This window comes from Molossus molossus, unplaced genomic scaffold (genome assembly GCF_014108415.1).
Source record: "Molossus molossus isolate mMolMol1 unplaced genomic scaffold, mMolMol1.p scaffold_m16_p_20, whole genome shotgun sequence".
In the NCBI taxonomy this organism is placed as follows: domain Eukaryota; kingdom Metazoa; phylum Chordata; class Mammalia; order Chiroptera; family Molossidae; genus Molossus; species Molossus molossus.
This window is the reverse complement of record NW_023425356.1, coordinates 33604290-33625187: the sequence shown is the minus strand read 5'-3', so window position 1 is coordinate 33625187 and position 20898 is coordinate 33604290. Positions and strand designations below refer to the sequence as shown.

Genomic DNA, 20898 nt, shown 5'->3' with positions numbered 1-20898 from the left:
AAATATCTGTAACTATTATTTACTCCCACAATGTTTGCTACTTTCTCCAGGGGGAACAGTTCTCTTTTTGAGGAGACTTAAGATGTCAAATTTATAGGTATAAAGTTGTTTGTGTTATTCTCTTATTAGCCTTTAAATATCTGTAGGATATTTTCAGTGATGTCTTCTTTTCCATTCTTAATATTGGTAACTTGTATTTTCTAGTTTTCTTGTCAGAATGGTTATATGTTAAAACATTTTATTGATCTTCTTTAAAAATTATGTGTTGGTTTCATTAATTCTCTCTACTTTTTTCTCTTTTACATTTCTATCTTTATTCTTTCCTTTTGTTTCCTTGTTTGGAGTACAATTTGCTCTTCCTTTTTTAGGTTCATTAGGTAGAAGTTTAAATTACTGATTTGAGATGTTTCCCCTTTTCTAATAAGTATTTCATGCTATTAGTATCTTACTAAGCAATGCTTTGGCTGTACCCCACAAATTTTAATATGTTGTATTTTCATTTTCATGCAATTCACAACACTTCTCATTTTGCTTGTGAAGTCTTCTCTGCACCATGGGTTAGCCGAAAGTGTCTTGCATAATTTTCATATATTTTGCGATTTTACAATTATTTTTGACTTCTACATTCATTCCACTGTGATCAGATAATGTACAGTAAATGATTTTAATATTTTGAAATTTGTTAAAAATTATCTTAATGCCTAGAATATGCAATTAGAGAATGTTCCATTTGCACATGACAAGAGTAATTATTTTGGTATTATTCAGTGGTTCCTTTCTTGCAAGAGTCAAATAGCCTCCAGTGCCTCCCTGTTTGAAGTCACTCTCTAATGCCTTAAACATTATGTTTAAAGTACAGGCACATGACAAAGATACAGCAGGTTTGGTATCAAACCACAGCATTAAAACGAGTATTGTAATAAAGCAAGGCATAATCTCTCTGTTGGTGAGGGTCTTGCCTTCAATTAAAAAAAAAAAAACATCTGTGAAATGCAATAAAGCAGAGTGCAATTAAGTAAGGTACGCCTGTACATTTCGTTCAGAGTTTATCAATCTTATTGGTGAGGAGGTTAGTCTTTTATGACTACTCCACTATTATTTTCTAGCTGGCACTCATAGATTTTTTGCAAAACAAAATAAATCTTTGTTATGTTTAAACCAATGTGAGTTTTTTGATACTCTGAAGCAAAAACAAAAACAAAAACCAAAAAAAACAAAAAACAAAAAAACCCAACTCCTGCATCTACACCATAATTCACAATGTATAAATTCTAATGCCAAGAAAACTGAAAACTGTGGTGAGGGGTGGGGAACTCTACAACTAAAATTAGTTTTGATTCAATTTTACCGTTTTCAAATTAAATCAGAAATCAATTTAACAGTGTGAGTGAGCAAATGTGGCTATTTTGTTTACTTGTTAGTGAAGTATTTACAAAGCATTTCCATACTATTTACAAAAGAAGAAATAAATAAAAATATTATTACCTTTACACTCAGGAGGGTCACTACTCCATTTGTTTTGCCCGATACAAATCAGTTTGCTCTCTCCAATAAGTGAATATTTATCTGGTCCACTTGAAGGATTACAACTATAAGTGACTACTTCACTATATTCAAAGGTATCCTTGTGGCTATTGGAGTATGTTCCATTTGCTATTTGTTTAGGTGGTTGACACAAAATCTCTTAGAAAAAGAAAAAAGGAGGACAGGAAAGGCAAAAAAAAAAAGCACAAGATTAAGATAGCATTAGTAATATCCTATGAACTGCCTTCAATAAATTCATTAATATGATTTCTACAGTCTAGTTGCAAATCCAATATCCACTTGAAACAAAGTTTCTATGAAGTGTACTATCTTTTTCATCCTTAAGAGTGTATAGTGAAATTTGCCAAAGGTACAAATGGTGTGCTAACCGGACAACCCAAATCCTGAGGTCTTCCTTTAAGACACATATTGATGAGATTTGCAAACATGTAAAACAATGCCATGATTCTCACTATTTGGAAATTTTTGTTTTTTCATAAAAAATATGTTGCATATATTAATATGTATTATGCTTACTGTTCCTAGTAATGAATTAGTAAATAACTACTTTTAAAACGTTTCCATTTGAATTCCAATATAATGAATAGCAATAGCCACATTTCACCTGAAGAGAAGCTATGTGGGATCTTTTTACATTTAGAAGTATAAAGTCAAGCCAAGGCCAAAAGTTTGAGAACTACTGCTCTAAATTTAAATTTTAAAGACAGAGTATACTTACTTTCACAACGTGGGGGCTCATCATTCCAAGCCACGGTATTCCCAGAAGAAATTTCACAACGTAGAACTGGGCTTCCAAGTAAGTAATAACTAAATAAGAAAGAAAAAAGATGATTATTATTATTTTTTTCTTGTATGTGCCCCTAGTGGAAACCAAACCCAGGACTCTCTGGTCCGCAGGCCAACGGTCCAACCGCTGAGCCAAATCAGCCAGGGCATGTTTTTTGTTTTGTTTTTTGTTTGTTTGTTTGTTTTTACCAGCTAACATGATGCACATGGTAATAAGGAAAACTTTTATATGGTTGTTTTTCTGCACTACAGTAGTTTAAGGGAGAAATTTCTTAAATGACTTATAATGAAAGTACAAACAAAATCTGTAATGAAATAAAGAGTTTCTGCATTTGATCACACACTGACCTAGAGCAAATTATCTACATCTATGCTTGTCAGTCTGGCCTCTCTGCTCTCTCCAGCAGGCACATCAACATTCACTTCTGTGCCCTAGTTCATGCATTCTGCCCAGGCAGGATCATGACCGAGTAGAGAGAGCAGGCTCAAGAGCTTCCCTGCCTGGCTTTGCGTCCCAGCTCCACAACTGACTTGTTATTTCAGTTGGGCAAGTCCCCTTTTCTTTCTCAGTTTCCTCATCGATGAAAAGGGGCTAACAGTATATACCTCGTGAGGTTGTTGTGAGTAGTAGATGAATTAGCATGTGGAATATGGCGAGTGCTGCATAAGCTTTAAGTCTTATGAATATTCTTCAGGCCCTGGCTGGGTGGCTCAGTTGGTTAGAGCATCCTCCTATGGAAAGGTGGCAGGTTTGATTCCCAGTCAAGGCACATATCCAGCTTGTGGGTTTGATCCCCAGTCTGGGCATGTATGAGAGACAATGGATTGCTGTTTCTCTCACATCGATCTTTCTCTCCCGTCCTCCCTTTAAAATCAATTTTTAAAAAAATTCTTCAGATCAGAGTATCTTCTTAGAAGTAGCTCAGGAAGACCCCTACTTGATTTCATCTCTAATGATTCAAATTCACATTATTCTCTCCTGCTCTGGATTATCATCGTAATGACCATGAATAACATCTATTTCTTTGGTACTTCTCATTTACTCTTTTGCTTTGACATCTGTCTGTGTATACTGTACTTCTCAATAAGGCAAAAACTTCTTTAAAAAGAGTGTATGTCTTAACCTTTTGGTACTCCTCAAAGTGCCTTCCAGGTTCTAACTTTAAACTAGATATTTTTATTTGATCAAGTAAAAACATAGTCACCGAAACTGCCTATAGCTGCTTCCAGCTGACTCTGCCCAAGACTCACTCATTGGTTCTATATTATAATACATGAGGAGAGGATTCAGGGATGATGGGAGGGTAGGAAGCACCAAGAATCTGGCTTCCCACCTAAACAACAATTACAATGCTGGAATTTGGATGATGTGACTATTCTGGAACTCTGGAGTCCCTTGAGGCTTGTAACTGCTAAGGGAGGACTTGGACAAGGAAACTGCATTAGTGTCTGTCGCTCTCAGCTCTTAGCACGGTGGCAGCTGCCCATCTCGCTCCCACAGCAGGCAGATGCACACGGCTCCTGCAGCAGCCTGCAGGGACCAGGGGAAACAACCCTCTTCTCACAAATACCAGGGATCTGTGCTCTTACTACTGACGACTGCTTCTGATCAGAACAGCAGACAAAGAAGCGGGCAGTCATTATTGTCACATGTCTCCACTTTTGCAAGCCTATTCATTACCTACTGAAGTGACCTCTGGAAAGTTAAAGAGCCAGTGTTCTTTGCTCCTCCCTTCAATTTTTGCTCTTTCCCTTTGAAAAGCCAGACATCAAATCTGGAACAAAGGCTCAGAAAAGACCTGAGAAGTCTTTTAGGATATATATCAGGGTGATCCTCAGACCCTACAACAATCAAAACACTAAAAAGAACTAAGGAAAATAATAAGCCCTGGGAAGGAGAATTTGATCTCCAGAGTTACCTCATTATTAGATTCAAGTGTCCAGTTCAAGAAAAAAAATCATAAAGCACACAAAGAAACAGAAAAGTATGGTGCCTTCAAAGAAAAAAATAAATTAACAGAAATTATCCCTGAAAAAAGACCTCATTCCAGATCTAATACACAAAGATTTTAAAGTAACTATTTTCCAGATGCTCAAAGAACTAATGGAATTGTCTGGCTGGTGTGGCTCAGCAGTTGAGCGTCGACCCATGCCCCAGGTCGCCAGTTCGATTCCTGGTCAGGACACATGCCCAGGTTGCGGGACGGATCCCCTGTGGAGGGCATGCAGGAGGTGGCTAGTCGATGTTCTCTCTCTCTCTCTCTCATCAATGTTTCTATCTCTCTCTCCTTCTCACTTCCTCTCTCTAAAATCAAAAATGGGAAAAAAAAAAAAAAAAAGAACTAATGGAAGAAATGTAGAAAAATCAAGAAAATAATGAACACAATGTGAATCTTGATTAGGAGATGGAAAACCTGAAGAAAAAAAAAAGGCAATTTTGGAATTGAAAAGTATAATAACTTAAATGAAAATTATATGAAAAATGAAAAGTATAATAACTTCACTACAGAAATTAAAGGCAGTTTTTAGCAGGCAGACAAAAGAATTGGTGAACTTGAAAGGACAATGGAAATTATTGAGTCTGAAGAACAGTGAAAAGAACCTAAGGGATCTATGGGACCTGTAGGAAACCAATAAGCAGACCAACATATTCATTGTGGGACTCTCAGAAAGAGAAGATAGAGTGAAGGAGGCAAAGAAAATATTGAAGAAATAATGGCTGAAAGTTTCCCAAATTTGATGCAAGACATAGATACATTCAAAAATCTCAATAAACTCCAAGTGAGATGAACTCAAGAGAACCACACTAAGAAACATAATGAGCAAACTTTCAAAACCCAGTGATCTAATTTTAAAAGCTGTAAAAGAGGAGTGAATCATCAGTACAAGGAATTCCAAATAATACTACCAGCCGATTTCTCATCAGAATCTTGAAGGCCAGAGGACAGCGAACGGATACACTCAAAGTGATTAAAAAAAATATATATATCCATCAAAAATCTTCAATCCAGCAAAAATGTACTCAAATGTGAGGGAGATACTAAGACTTTTCCAGAAACAAAAATTGAGGGAGTTGTTACCATCAGACCTTGCCTGCAAAAAATACTCAAGGGAGTCCTAACAGGTGAAATTAAAGAAAGTAACCTGAAGGCATATGGATAAAGAAGCATTTCACTACAGGTAAATATATGGGCAATAATTAAAACCAGGATTATTGTAACAATGGTCTGTACCTATAATTTTTGTTTTCTATGTGGTTTAAGAGCCAAATCTTTCAAAAGAAAATAAATTCATTACTATGGCGGCTAGTATTACAATTATTAGTGTAGAGGCTACTATTACATTAACAACCAAAAGGAGTGGGGATAGAGTTGTAAAGGTGCAGTTTTATAATTTAATGAAATTAAGTTGGTATAAATTCAAATCAGAAAACTGTAACTGTAGGATTTAAAATATAATCTGCATGGTAACCACAAACAAAAACTGTATAGAATGGACACTAAAGTGAATGAGAAAGAAATTTTAGCATTTCACTATAAAAATCAACTGAACAGGAAAGAAGGGACCAAAAAAAGCTCTAAGGCATGTAGAAAACTGTAGCATAATCATAGAAAACCGTCTTTCCTGTCAGCAATTCTTTTAAATTTAAAACAATTATACTCTTCAATCCAAAGACAGATACTGGCAGAATGGATAGAAACAATGGATCCAACTATATGCTATCTACAAGAGACTCACTTGAGACACAAAAACACAAATAAGATGAAAGTAAAAAAGTGGAAAAATATGTTCCATGCACTTAGTAAATATGAGAGCAGAGGTGCCACATTAATGCATACAAAATAGACTTTAAATCAAAAAAGTTTAGCCCTGGCCAGTTTGGCTCAATGGTGCCAGACCGAAGAGTCATGGGTTTGATTCCCGTCAAGGGCACATACCAGAGCTGCAGGTTCCATCGGGGGTCATGTGGGAGGCAACCAATAGATTTGTCTCTCTCACATCCATGATTCTTTCCCTTTCTCTTTCTCTCTGTCTCTTCCTCCCTCCCTCCCTGCCTTCCACTTAACCTAAAAATCAATGGAAAAATATCCTCAGGTGAGGATTAACAGCAAAAAAGTTACAAGAACAAAGAAGGACATTATATTTTAATGAGGGTTCAATACTACAAGAAGATGTAATGATTAAAGCATTTATGCACCTAATGACAGCCCTTGAAAATACATGATGTAAAAACTAACAGAATTGAAGAGAGAAATATACATTTCTACGTAATAGGCCTTTCTCCAAAAATAGTTGGAGACCTTAATACCCCACTCACAATAATGAACAGACCACCCATCAGAAGATAAATAAGAAAACAGAGGACTTTGCCCTGGCTGGTGTGGCTCAGCTGGTTGGAGCATAGTACCATACACCTAAAGGTGGCAGGTTCAATTACTGCTTAGGGCACATACCCAGGTTGTGGGTTCAATCCCTGGTCAGGGTGTATACGGGAGGTAACCGTTTGAAGTTTCTCTCTCACTCAATGTCTCTGTCTCTGTCTGTCTGTCTCTCTCAAATCAATAATAAAAAGAAATAGAGGATCAATAAGACAACTAACAAAACAGATCTAACACAGATGCAAATAGAGCACTCTATCCAACAACAGAACACAGTCTCAGGTTCAAATGAGACATTTTCCAGGACAGACCATATTTTAGGTTACAAATTGATAACACAGATTAATTTTATTAATAAATTAATTACATAATAAATACATAATTAAAAACATACTTACACTTGGCCACAGTTAATATTAAATATCTATTAAATATTAAAAAATAGATATCAAAGTATCTTCTGACCACACGGGATGAAGTTAGAAATCAATATCACAAGGCTGAAAACAACACACTTTTAAACAACCACTGGATCAAAGAAATCACAAGAGAAATTATAAATAACTTTCAGATGAATGAAAATGAAAAAACAACATCCCCAAACTTATGAGACATAGTGAAAACAGTGCCAAAGGGGGAATTTACAGCTATAAAAGTTTATAACAAAAAATGAGATCTGAGCCCTTGCCGGTGTAGCTCAGTTGGTTGAGATTCGCCCTGTGCACTGAAAGGTTGCTGGTTCGATTCCTGGTCAGGGCACATACCCAGGTTGCTGGTTTGATCCTCAGAGACAACCAATCAGTATTTCTTTCTCTCACATTGATATTGTTTGCTCTCCCTCTCCTTTTCTCTCTAAAATCAATAAAAACATATTTTTTTTAAAATGAGATCAGCCCTGGTCAGTTTGACTCAGCGGTTAGAGCGTCGGCCCGTGGACCAGAGTCCCGGGTTCGGTTCCTGCTAAGGGCATGTACCTTGGTTGCAGTTTGTCCCCGCCCTGGCTGGGGTCGTGTGGGTAGAAACCAGTCGATGTCTCTCTTTCACACAATGTTTCTCTCTCTATTCCCCGCTCTCTCCCTCCTGCTCTATCTGAAGATAAATGTAAAAAATGTCCTTGGGTAAAGATAAAAAAAAAGAGAGAGAGAGAGATCAGAAATTAACAACCTAACTTCACAACTAGAAATAGAAGAACTAAACCCAAAACTATCATTAGGAAGAAAGTAATAAAGATTAGAGCAGAGATAAACAAGAAAAGAGGAAAACAATAGAGAAAATAAATGAAATAAAGTCAGTTCTTTGACTTGATAAACCTTTGGCTAGAAAGACTAGTAAAAAAAGAGAAGACCCCACATTACTAAAATCAGAAAGGAAACTGGGGACAATACCAATTATACAGAAAACAAAATATTGTTAGAGTACTATGAACAATTTTATGTCAACAAAACCTATCACACAGACTAAAGACTAAGTCACACAGATATAAACTCCTGGACCTAATTGGTTTCATGCTGAATTCTACCAATTTAAAAAAAAAAAAAATACTAAATCCAACTCTTCTCAAAATTTTTTTAAAAATGAAGATGATGGAAGTCTTCTGAACTCAGGCTATGAAACCAGCATTGTTGTGATACCAAAGCTACCAAAGACACCACAGAAAAACTAGACATATATACCTTATGAACCTACATGTACAACTCAGTGGAAGACTAGCAAACAGAATTGAGTAGCATATTAAAAATATTATTCACTATGACCAAGTGGGATTGATTCTTGGGATGCCAGGATGGCTCAACCTGTAAAAATTAATTAACGTACTATGCTACGTCAATAGCATAAAGGAGGAAAAACACATGATGCAGTAAAAACACTTGACAAAATGTAACACTCTTTCATGTGAAACATAATCTATAAAGAAAGAAACTACCTCAAGATAATAAACAGCATACATGAAAAACCCATTGCAAACACCATATTTAATGGTAACAAGCGAAAGATTTTCCTCTAAGATAAGGAACAACGTAAGGATGCCTGCTTTTACTACTCCTATCAACATACTACTGGACGTTCTGGCCAGAGCAATTAGACAAGGAAAAACAACAAACAAAAGGCATCAAAGTTGGTTAGGAAGAAGTAAAATTATCTGTGTTTACAGATAGTGCAACCTTATCCATATAGAATTTGTAAATTCTAAAAATTACAAACACACACACCCCATTAGAATGAATGAATTCAGTAAATTACCAGGACACAAAGTTAATACAAAAAAATCAGTTACATTTTATATTGTATTACATTTACTCATGCTATAATGCACATTTTCCATAAATTTCCAATATCCCGAATATATACTATTAATAGAACCCTATAGAACAAAGGCTACTATTAAGTGCTCAGTAACTCTTTTTGAGACCTTCACTCCTTTGAAGCAGTCTCAAAAATAAGGCTTTCCACTAAGAGATCTTGATCAACGTTACGGTCCAGCCTAATCAGGTCAATTTTCATCTGGTTAACACATGACAGAGTTATCTCAATATAAGATTATTTTTGGTTGACAATTCTACCTCCCATTTCTATAAGCCCTCCATCAACTTTGAAAGTTGGCCATTTAAAATAGGGTGCACTTTGTTGTCAAGGATAAAACTACCATGATGACTATATTTTTCATGCTAACATAGGCTTATTATTATATGCAGCATTATACAATTCTGCTTTACTTCTACTGAAATTTCTTGCTATTCATTACACATCTTTTCAGTCTCTATAAAAAGTCCAAGAGTTGACTGACTATAAATACAACTTGTCGCACACAAAGCAAAATAAAGTCAACATTATGGGAATACTTAGAAGGGAAGCAAAACAAAAACAGAACTAGTAACATTTACCTATTTCCTCTACTTACCCCTCATTACAAGAAAAGCGAAGCTCTGAACCATACTCAAAAGATCCCTCTTTTTGTCCATTTATGGGATCTGGTGGTTGTGGACATGATTTTCCTGAAAGAAAAGTTTGAAATTCGTTTTTATACAATTTTCAAAACAGATTTGAATCAACACCAAAATTCTACATTGCTCTACTGAATTCATGGGAATACTATTTTCTTTCTTTAACTATTAAAAGGCCGAACTTAAGATTCACATTGCCCCAGAGAATCAATAGCCAAATAAAAAATTTCCTGGAGATTTTCAAAGCCTGAAAACATACATTGCTCTCTAAAATCTACATTCACGTGAGAAAACCATCATTGCAGTTGTGGAATAGACTGTCTAAAATGTGAGAAAATCTTTAGAGCAATAAAAATAGAAAGTATGTTTACTTACTTGTACAAGCCTCCTGGAGAGTTGGTGTCCACGTGTTATCAGCCTGACAAACAGTCGAGGTGGGAAGAGGAGGAACAATAATCCTGAATCCTAGGCGACATTCATATTCTACTTTGTCCCCAGGATTATAAGAGGTTGGAGGATTACCCTTGATTTTCATAGTGTTGAATCTCGGTGGGGCATCACAGGCATCTGGACATAAGAGAATAAGAACATGAAAATATAGTATTTTCTCTTTTTCACCAGCCACGGATTATGGCCTCCGCAGGCAGGTAGTGCAGAGCAGATGGAAAGGTCCATGTCAAGAGTTTAAGTGATTGTGCCACGTTTTCACTGGACCATGTGCCGTGCTTGCTTTAAATAACACTCTATTAGCTTTAAAATCTTGGAGAATAAGGTGAATATTCATTCAACAGTCATAATTTTGGTTTTAAAAATATATTTATAGGCATGCATCCTTCCCATTTATTCTGAGTTCATTTCATACTCACCTCTCCCTTAAGACTTTATAGCCCTTGATCAGATTACTCTTCCACAGTTTGAAATACAAACTGATGACGACTTGTCACTTCAGGCTCAGTCTCCTCTCAGGAGGCAAGTTCCTAGAGGTGAAGGACCAGTCATATGCCTTCTTTTCCTCCTACACTTTGTACCCAGTGGATGCTCAAGAAATGCTATGGTTAGAAGTAATTATTATTTAGCCATTGTGGATTTCATAGATCAAAATAAATATGGACTAAACTATTTCACAATGTAAAACTTCATTTCCTATCTGTGAAATGAGCATTTTATAAGTGAATAGATGCTATTAAAAATCAAATTTTATTACTTTGAATACCCTTACATAAAAAAAAAAAACTGCTTTCTTGACATTACTTTAAATATGCAACTGACCCTTAAGCAATGGTGGGGGCCCCCACGCAGTTGAAAATCTGCATATGACTTTTGGATTCCCCCAAACTTAAGTAGAGTATTTCCTCTGTATCACTCGGGAATGGGTTCCAGGATACCCCATGTAAGAACCCTTGAATGCTCAAGTCGCTTATATAGTGATTGAGAACAATGCATACAGTATGCTCTCAGCATTGTCGGGATTCCCAGCCGCAGATGGAAAATACTATTGGCTGTTTCCACAATCGTGAAACCCAGACACCAGCAGACACTAGGTATCTAGAGAAAAAAAATTCGGGGATAAGTGAATGCGGGTAGTTCAAACCAATGTGGTTCAAACGTCAAGAGTAATTTATCTTCTTTAACTGATCAAAGGATCATTCATGAACTCAGAAGCTCCCAGAGATAGCTCTTTGGGCTGTGTATCCAATATATCCCTGTAGTAAAGCTACTATATTGCTATGCTTTTAGAATTTTTTACTTCTGATTTCTTTGGAAGGGGGCAGTGTTCACTCCCTTGAATAGTGTAATTTGCCTTCCTTTACATTATCTGTGGGCTTGAAAGCCTAACAAATGTGTTAGAACTATTATGTAAAAAAAATGTGATGGAGACACATTAAGTAAAGTCCTAATGGGCTAAAAGAATGCAGAGGCCTCTCCTATAAAGTTAGGGACCTAAGGAGAAAGTAGATCTGTTTTGCTCCCTGAGGAACCTTTCCTCTTTTGCTCCCTGAATCTTGGTCTTACTTCAGATTAAGAGACCAGTAAAGCCCTGACCGGTTTGGCTCAGCAGTTGGAGCCTCGGCCTGTGGACCAAGGAGTCCCCGGTTCGATTCCAGCCAAGGACACATACCTCAGTTGCAGTTAGTTCCTGGCCCCAGTTGGGGTCATGCGGGTAGCAACCAGTCAATGTGCCTTTCTCACATTGATGTCTCTCTCTCTCTCTCTGTCTCTCTCCCTCCCTCCTACTGTCTGAAGATAAATGTAAAAATATCCTCAAGTGAGGATTAAAAAAAAAGAGGGACCAGTAAAGAGAACTCTAAACAAGTGAAATTTTACTCTCCTTTCATATTATATTCTAAATTCTAAAACTATATATATACACACACACACACACACATACACATACACACACAACAGTCCAACATTTCATTTCCATCATCTCCTGAAATCTACATACTGACAAATGTTTTCAACATTTCCATTATGCTGCCCTTGGTATCTGAATGTTCCTCAATCAACTGCTCAAAACAAAGGCAAAAAGGAAACCAAAATCTCTAGTAAGTGAAAGCAGTGTTTAAGCCCTGGCCAGTGTGGCTCAGTTAGTTGAGCATCAGCCCATGCACCAAGAGGTCACTGGTTTGATTCCCAGTCAAGGCACATGTCCAGGTTTTGGGCTCGATCCCCAATAGGGGGCAGCTGATTGATGGCTCTCTCATCTACCTTTCTCTCTCTCTAAAATCAATAAAAACATGTTCTTAAAAAGCACTGTTTCAAAAAAGGGTTAGTATAGAGGTAAGTTTTATTAATGAAATTACATTTATTTAATACCCTGAGCTAGATACTGTCACTTTCAATAGGAAAACAAACATGGGCGAGACAGTCTATATAATTCTGTTCAGATACAAAAGTACAACATCATTCTAGAATTTCCTGGACCCACAAAGAAAGAAATCACGCAACGGCATGCCTGTGATTAAATTATGCAAGTATCCTTTGTTAGATGCATTCAACCTTGGTGACTATCCTGAAAGCCCATAAAGAAGAAAGGATTCCTAATATGACTCACATGGAGTGTCTGTATGAAAAAGGAAAAGTCAAGAAGACAGTTTAATTCATTCAACTAATCTGAAGTATTTCTTCCCACTAACATGCATCATGAAAGATATGCTCCCACCAATGTGCAGGGTATAAATTGTGGTTTGGTAACCAGTTGATTACAAGCCATATACACTGTAATAAACGAGTTCAATACCATACTGTTTAATAAGCAAATTTCTTCTTATTTTTTTCCTATGGGAATGTTCAAACTAAACATTTCCAGACCCAGAAAAATAGCACCTTGACTTAGTTGTTTTCCTAGCTAGTTTAAATATAATTATTACTTGGCTGCAATGCTATATTTTAACAATAGATAACATTAAGTAATATGATGAACTGCATTCAGAAAATTTCCCAATATTCCATATGAGTTTCAGGAAAATGAAATAGCTTTCTGCTGAGTCAAGAGAGCTGTTCACCTTGTCTACATCTGTCAAAATTGGGTAAGCACTCTACCTGCTGGCAAGAATTAAAATCCTTTTCTGCCAAGAGTATATACATCCCGGCCCAGATCGGTGCCTTCAGAAATCATGGTCTGTGCCCAAACTGGAACCCCAAAGAAACCTGATAATCCTGCTCCTTATCCCACTATCTCCATAACCTATTTTAAAACTTTCTTTGCTTCCCAAAATGCAGACAATGACACCTACAACTGTCTATTTTATCTCTCACTTCCTCGTTTCTAGGCCTACAAAAATCACTAAATTACTTTCAAAGTCATTAAATGACCTTGCTTTTCAATGAATCCTAACACATTCTTCCACAGTAATTTTAGTTACCCTGTATATAACATCTGGAGCTACTGATCACTCTGCCTTTGCTCTTTTCTACCTAAAAACTCTCTCTGTGGTTTGCAGGACAGCACAGCCGCACTGGTTTTCAGCCTGTTCTCTAACTGCTCTTCCTCCTCTGCCTGACTGCATGTGATGTTCCTAATGGCACTTGCTAGGGACTCTTGTTATTTCGTTCTGCAGACCCCCAAGATGGGTAGATATACTCCCATGACTTCATTACCTCTAAAAAGCTGCTTCCCAAACCCCTCTCCGTTGTACATCTTGGGCTGGGGTGCCAAGTTTGTATATTTAATTGCCACCCCACATAGCTCACTTGGAAAGTGGCATGCTGTCTCAAATAACATAATGAACGCGCTCTCCTGTTTCTTCATACTCACACATACCCGGCGAACTAGTTGTATCGTTTCCATAACTAAATGTCTGTTCAACCCTCTAGTTCTATCCTTTACTCCTACAGCCACTGTCATTCTTCCAGTTTCTGGATAGGTCTCTTCACCTACCTTGGCACTATTCATTCCATTCATTCTTCATATTGCTACCAGAAAAATATGGACACACATGATACAGTGACCAAGGACCTTCCAAGTCAGATACTTTTCAACGGATCCTCAAGATAATGTCTCCTCAGCATGACTAACAGACTTTGAAAATCTGTCACTATCTGAATCCTGTTTTCTCTTGCACACTATTGTCAAGCCACGTTTGATCCCTTGTGGTGCCCATTACATTGCTTAAATCATGTCAGCACTGTAGATGCCTCCATGCATCATTTTCCTTCAGTTTTGACCGAGGAGACCCTGTCATTCTTCCCACGCACTCACCCTTCAGTTTCGTCTTAGATACCCTCCTTCCTTGAGGCTCCTGACATCTCCCACTCAGAGTATTGGGATAATGCCATCATGATACCACAGTATACCTTGCATAGAACTTTTCCTATTGTAATTATTTATTATTTTACTCCCCACAAGACTAACACCTTCTTGAGGGCCTCGTGTCATTCATCACTGCATAGAGTCAGAGCTGAATGAGCAGTTACCAGTTCTATACACTCTTAGATCAAAATTAAATTCTTTACTGTTCGTTCAGCCAACTTGTTCCAGAGATATCTGCAAGTCATAATTTTTCCTTCAGGTTTTGCCTGTATGCCAAGTTTTTCCATTACCCTTTATTAAAGTTTTAAATTTCTTTCCTGTCAAAATATTTATGCTTCGTTTAATATGAACCCATTTTCCATTACTGCTATTATTGGAAATGGTATTTTAACAGTATCAAAGGTGGACTGCAGGCCAGCACAGTTTCAGACGCAGCCTGGTGCCAGAAGGGGTCGGTCTGAAGGCCACCACACTTGCAGTGGAACGGCCTGATTTCAGGAGGCAGGCAAAGTGCCAGCCGAGTCCTCTCGGACAAAACAAGGCTTTACCCAGAAAGAGATGAAGCCTTACATTAGATCTGGAGGACACTCCTTTGAGTAAGGCTGACTTCTCATGCTTCAATAATGGTTCTTATTTACGTGGCAAATATTGTGCTGGATATGCAATTTCAACACCCTTTGATGTGACTGAAGTGGGATCTTTGCCTTTGGCTACTACAGCCCAACAAGCTCTAGGGGCCTGTGTCCTAGTTCAGGGCAGAACTACTGACATTTCTACTGATAGTCGAGATAACTGCAGAGTAAGCAGGTCATGATTTGGAATGTTGTGGAAGCAAGATGGCTTTCTTACTTCCAGCTGAAATAAAATAAAAAATGACCGTATGCTCAGAAATTATCAGATGCTCTACTTTTACCTGCTGCTTTAGCTATTATTAAGATCCCAGGGCAGCCTGGCCGGTGTGGGTCAGTGGATTGAGCATCGTCCCCTGGAATGACAGGTCCTAGTTTGATTTCCAGTCAGGACACGTGCCTGGGTTGCCGGCTCGATCCCCAGAAGGAGGTGGGCAAGAGGCAGCCAATAGATGTTTCTCATATCGATATTTCTCTCTCTCTCCCTTCCTCTCGCTCTAAAAAATCAATAAAAACATATATCTTTTAAAAATCCCAGGGCATTCTAAACTTGTCTCTCTGGAAGCTGCAGGGATATCATCTTGCTGACACTTCCACAAGAAATGCAGTTCTTAAAAGGAACCAACAGCAGCCAAAACTCTGGTGTGGTCAAAGGGATATTCCCTCAAATGATAACTTAGAAAAAATGGCTAGAGAAGTCCAACAATTGGCCTCAGGAAAGGAAAACAAAATTGGAAATTCGACAATTGTTGGTTTGACAAAAAGCAGCAGCTCTGGTTTGAGCCAAATAACACCCAGTCCAACCAGAGGCTCTAAAACCCCCACTCCTAACGACTGCACATGCATTAAACCATTGGTCCACTGACAAAATGATAATGTTTATAAATCAATACTGCTGGGGAACTATTAATAAGGCCACCATTTGTCCGAAGTATAAGCCAGGAAAGCCTGCTCCAACTGCTCCCGGACATTTTAAATTGCCGAATGGACCAGTCGCAGCCCAACAAGTGGATTTCATACAGCTGTCCCATCTCATGGATATAAATTTATTTTAGTAATGGTCTGTATGTTTTCTCACTAGACTGAAGCTTTCCCAACAGACAGGCTACAGCCTCTCCTGTGGCTAAAGTCCCTACGAAAAGATTGCCCCAACCTAGAGAACCCCTCCAAACCCCCAGGAAATGAGGAACCCATTTTACCAGTCAGGTGCTTTGACAGAATTGTGCTATATGGCCAGTTTGACACCACTTTCATGGCACTGACCACACTGGATCATCAGGTTTAGTCAAATGCACTAACAGCATCAAGACTCAGTTGCAGCCTGGCCAGTTTGGCTCAGTGGTTGAGTGTCACTGGTTCTATTCCCAGTCAGGGCACATGCTCAGGTTGTGGGCCCAATCCCCAGTAGGGGACGTGAAGGAGACGGCCAATTGATGTTTCTCTCTCTCTCTCCCCCTTCCTTTCTCTCTAAAAATCAATAAAGAAAAAGAAATTTTTTTTTAAAGACTCAACTGACAAAATTTGCAGAAACCTTCTAAATACCTTAGCCAAAAGCACTGCTGGTTGGTACTTCTAAATCTCTGATCCACCTCCTTTGGAACTCAAACTCTCACCCTTTGAGATAGTCACTAAAAACCCAATGCAACTGGCCCCTGCCTCTTTTGATTCACAAAGATAAAAGAAAATATGCTTCAATATTGTAAAGGCCTAAGTTCTTCTATCAAAATTAACCATGGTCTGATAAAGCAATCTTTTCACAGTGCACTCCAGAGAGATGAAGACCTTAAGCAACACACTGTGCATCCTAGACACTTCATGTATTGGAAAAGACACTTGCAGAAAGGCTTTGCAACCTCACCGCAAAGGCCCCTATCAGGTCCTGCTAACCAACCCTTCTGCTGCCAAACTCTAGGCAATAGACTCCTGGATTTACACGACACATCCACAAAAAGCATCTAATCCTGACTGAACCTGCACACCATCTGGTGACTGAGGGTAAAAGTTTCCCAAAATTGATGCAGGGTACACCTGGTGAGACTGCTTCCACAACATGTTCAAACCAGGCCAGTTAAAAGGTTTAAAATTCACGGAAGTCTCTCTTTCATCTAGACTATTAACTGATCATGGATTATTATCCAATTCATAGTCTCTGATTTGCAACCTACAGGCTGTATTATTGATAAGACATTTTGTTCCAGTTTCTTTTAAGATAACAATACTGTTTAACTGCTCCATGTTCTATTCCTGCAATGTGTCTCCCCAAAGCTGTTTAATTCTTTCAGTTCTGAGGATAGCTTTGCAGATTCACTACTCTAAAATACAAATTTGAGATGGGTAATTCCTGAGAGATCTCCCCCCACCCCTCGTTACTCAAATGTGATCACAGTAGGTTTACAATCTGTACATTTTCCTCCGACAGGGAACGTGACACTCAGGAAAGGTCCTTCCTGGCATCAAGGTACAAAAGGTCACTGAATCCAAAACAACCTGACTCTTGATCAGCAATGATTTCATAGAAAAATCTTCATTAAGGAGGGGGGGGCATTTGAAAATTAAGAAATAGAAACCTCATTTAAAATGGCATCAGGAAGCTAGAAGAGAAAGTTCTCACACCCATATCAAAAAACACACACTGCCCTGGCCGGTTTGGCTAAGCTACTGGAGCATCAACCTGCGGACCAGAGTCCCAGGTTTGGTTCCCGCTAGGGGCACGTATCAAAAAATAAAATAAAATAAATAAAAAACACACACTGATGATCCCAACTGTTAGAGACCTTACCGTGCACCTCCCACAGGATGTGATACTATTTTGCTGCCTCAACAAGAGGAAGGAAAAGATTCCTCCTTGCCCATTGACAGCTCAGCCAGTGAGAAACTGCCATAACTTGGCCAATAAGAAGTCATTGTACGTCAAACATTCAGTTCCCCTTTCTTTCTTTCTCTGGACTTGTTCTTGATTTACTTTTAGACCTCATGTTCCAAAAAGCAATTCTTGGTGTTCCCAAATAAACCAATTTTGCTAGAGAAGTATCTGGCTGACTATTTGCTTAAGGAAAACAGACAACAGAATCTTCCTCCTCAAGGCAGGAGGAACCTTTTTTCCTGAGCTTTTAAGACCCAGCTAAATATTATATTTAACTTCTTGCTAATTAATATTTATCCAAGAGTGTTGATATTGGGGAAAAAAATGGAGCATTTGTAAACACAAGTGTGACAAGACACACAAGACCTCTATATTCTAGCAGGGAGAAAACAAAAAAAACATAGTTTTGGAAGGGTAACTTAAACTCTGTGTGTGTGTGTGTGTGTGTGTGTGTGTACACATCAACCTGAGATAAAGAGGTCACAGAAGGTCCTTCCCAGGGGGTGACATCACAACTGAGTTTGAAGGATAAGGAGGAGCCAATTATGCAAGAGGCAGAAGGACAATTTTCCTAGACTGAGGGACAGCAAATGCAGAAGCCCCAAAGTGGCAGAGTTTGGCTTGTTTCATGAGCAGAGAAGTCTTCCCTTCCACAAGCCTTTGTTAAATGCTCTCAGAGAATCATGCTCCTTCCTTCCAGAGCACCTCTCTTGGGTTATAAGACTAGCATAATGCCCCTGCTCAGTGTGGCTCAGTTGATTATCATCCCATGCACTGAAAGGTCACAGGTTCTATTCCCAGTCAGGGCACATACCCAGGTTGTGGATTCGATCCCTGGTCAGGGTGCATACAGGAGGCAACCAATTGATAGTTCTCTCTCTGTTTCTCTCTCCTTCTTCCTTCCTCTCTTTTTAAAATCAATAAAAATATATATATTTTAAAAAGGCTAGTATTCTGGTTTGTTACTGTCTGTCAGTCTCAATAAATTTTAGCAAATATTTATTGATTGCCTATTGTGTGCCTAGTACTGGGGATCTAACAGTGAGCAAATCACAGCCCATGTTTATGTTCACGCGTGTGCATGTGCAGGTGCAAACAGACAACTAGTGAAAGAAGGAGCATGAAACTAGAAATGGTTTTTGCTCACCAGTGTATCCCCAGAACCAGCACAGACCTGGCACATATAAGACAAATATTTATTGAATGAATTTTGCTAAGGACAGAATGCAGCATACAAACTATGTAATAGGAGCCAAAAAGTAACTTGGGTATAGAAACACACATGCATAATAAAGACAGTTGGAAATACACTAAAATATAAAATGGTTGTCCTTTGTGTATATTTTATACAATAAGCATGTCTTTTTTAGCATATAAAGTAATTATTCCATTCCACGAAAAACTAAACAAATTTAATGAATCGCCCTTCAGCTTAATTTATGATCTGTCGGGGAAAACCATATTAACATTATTTATTGTCCATTTCTTAGTACACTAAATTTCTCACAAGGTTTACCTACCAAAGTTTTTTAGGTTACTCTGGATATCCCCTCAAATATGACTCAACCTAATGAAAAAAAACAATGCCAAAAGACATTTGGTTAATTGAATAGGATACTTCGTATACTCCATAGGAGCAAAAAGACCACTGTGGGTAATGGTGGGAGGCTGGAAAGGGCACAACAGTCTGCAAATCAATGCTAATACGAATTTGGGTAACAAGGAGCCTGTTAACTTGAACTTCAAAAGCACTGCCGCGCCCTTCCAAAAGCACACTTTTCACTCAAGAGCTCAACGCGCGCTGCCCGCCTCGACACAGAGGAAACACTGCAAGTTCCTTGCCCCACCCGCTGCACAGTTGCCCTGGCCACTTCCGTATAGCACACACCCGAGGTCACTTGGGCCAGGCTTTCCTGGGCAGACCCAGGGGGGCACAAACACCCCACTCACCAAGGCACCACCCCTTCCAGGAAACAGCGTAAACACTCCCCATGGGCACAGCACCTGCCCTAGCAACATCCCCACGCACTGGGGCACTCAAGACCAAGCTCTCACCTTGAGCACAGGGTCGGCCCCTCCCAGCCTGCTTGGCTCAGTCCCGAAACACCTGCAAGTTTTTGCTTGGTTCCGAGCACACACCGGCCGCGCCAGCGCCCTGGAAGGCTCAGTGTCGACCACTAAGCACTTCGGGGTCCCCGCTCCCCTGGACCCGCGCACAGCACAATCCGGCGAAGGTCTAACCAAGCCCCGTGCCTCCTACCCGACCCACCCAGCAAACCTCTCCCCGACCTCGGCTCCGGTCGGCCAGCTCCCCGACCCGCTCCAGTTCGCTCCCAGAGCGCACAACCTCTCCAGGCCCCTACCGGTGGTTGAGGGTAACAGGAGCATTGGGGCCACCAAAAGGATCCCAACGAAGCTCCAAGAAGAAAAGGGACTCTCGCGGCGGCGGGGAGGTATCGTTCGAGTCACGCAAGAAGCCGTCATCTTCCGGAAGACAGCGAGCATCCCGAAGGCCAGCGAGTATATACCTTTTCGAGTGCGGCTACCCGCCGCAGCAACCCTCAGACTCAGGAAACGCCCAGTGCGGAACCCCAGCGGGGCAGGGCCTGGGCCACGCCCGAAACGGAAGTGACGTTCAGTAGGGCGGGAGGGGCCAATCGGCAGGCTGCAAGGCGGGGCCTCGGCGCCCAGGCGGGGCCTCGGCGCCCGGGCAGCGCTTTGCCCTGCAGGAGCGGGGCGTGGCCTGACCGAACCCGGGTCCCCAGGCAGCTCAGGCCCCTGCCAGCGCCTACTGACAGTAACTGTTCCGAAACAGTTCGGAAAGCACCGCTGCAGTTTGCCGGAAATGGTGGTTTATTGCGACGCCCCTAAACCGGCAATTATCACTCCACTCAGGAAGGGTGGAAAGGGAGCAAGAGTTGACAGTCTCCGTTACGTCTTTTCCGAAACTCTGGATAGAAGAATATAGCGCAACGACCTGAAAATAGAAACCCAGAGCGAG

The 20898-nt window shown here is 39.6% G+C and overlaps 1 protein-coding gene across 15 annotated transcripts in view; it reads right to left on the bottom strand.

The window, feature by feature from the left end:
* The window catches only part of LOC118636933 (membrane cofactor protein-like), a 40372-nt gene extending 19865 nt beyond the window's left edge, over positions 1-20507 (bottom strand). For 4 of the 15 annotated variants that reach the window (XM_036271895.1, XM_036271891.1, XM_036271896.1 and 1 more), the window contains exons 1-5: positions 20261-20496; positions 10028-10219; positions 9610-9703; positions 2264-2352; positions 1486-1683 (exon numbers count right to left, since the gene is read on the bottom strand). In XM_036271895.1, coding sequence (XP_036127788.1) covers positions 1486-1683; positions 2264-2352; positions 9610-9703; positions 10028-10219; positions 20261-20402 — 715 coding nt within the window. In that variant the 5' untranslated portion in view covers positions 20403-20496. Of the gene's footprint in view, positions 1-1485; positions 1684-2263; positions 2353-9609; positions 9704-10027; positions 10220-10518; positions 10702-19417; positions 19465-20260 lie in introns of those variants that run through there. The other 11 variants (XM_036271892.1, XM_036271894.1, XM_036271893.1 and 8 more) reach the window with 7 other exon arrangements.
* Between the last annotated feature and the right edge of the window lie 391 nt (positions 20508-20898).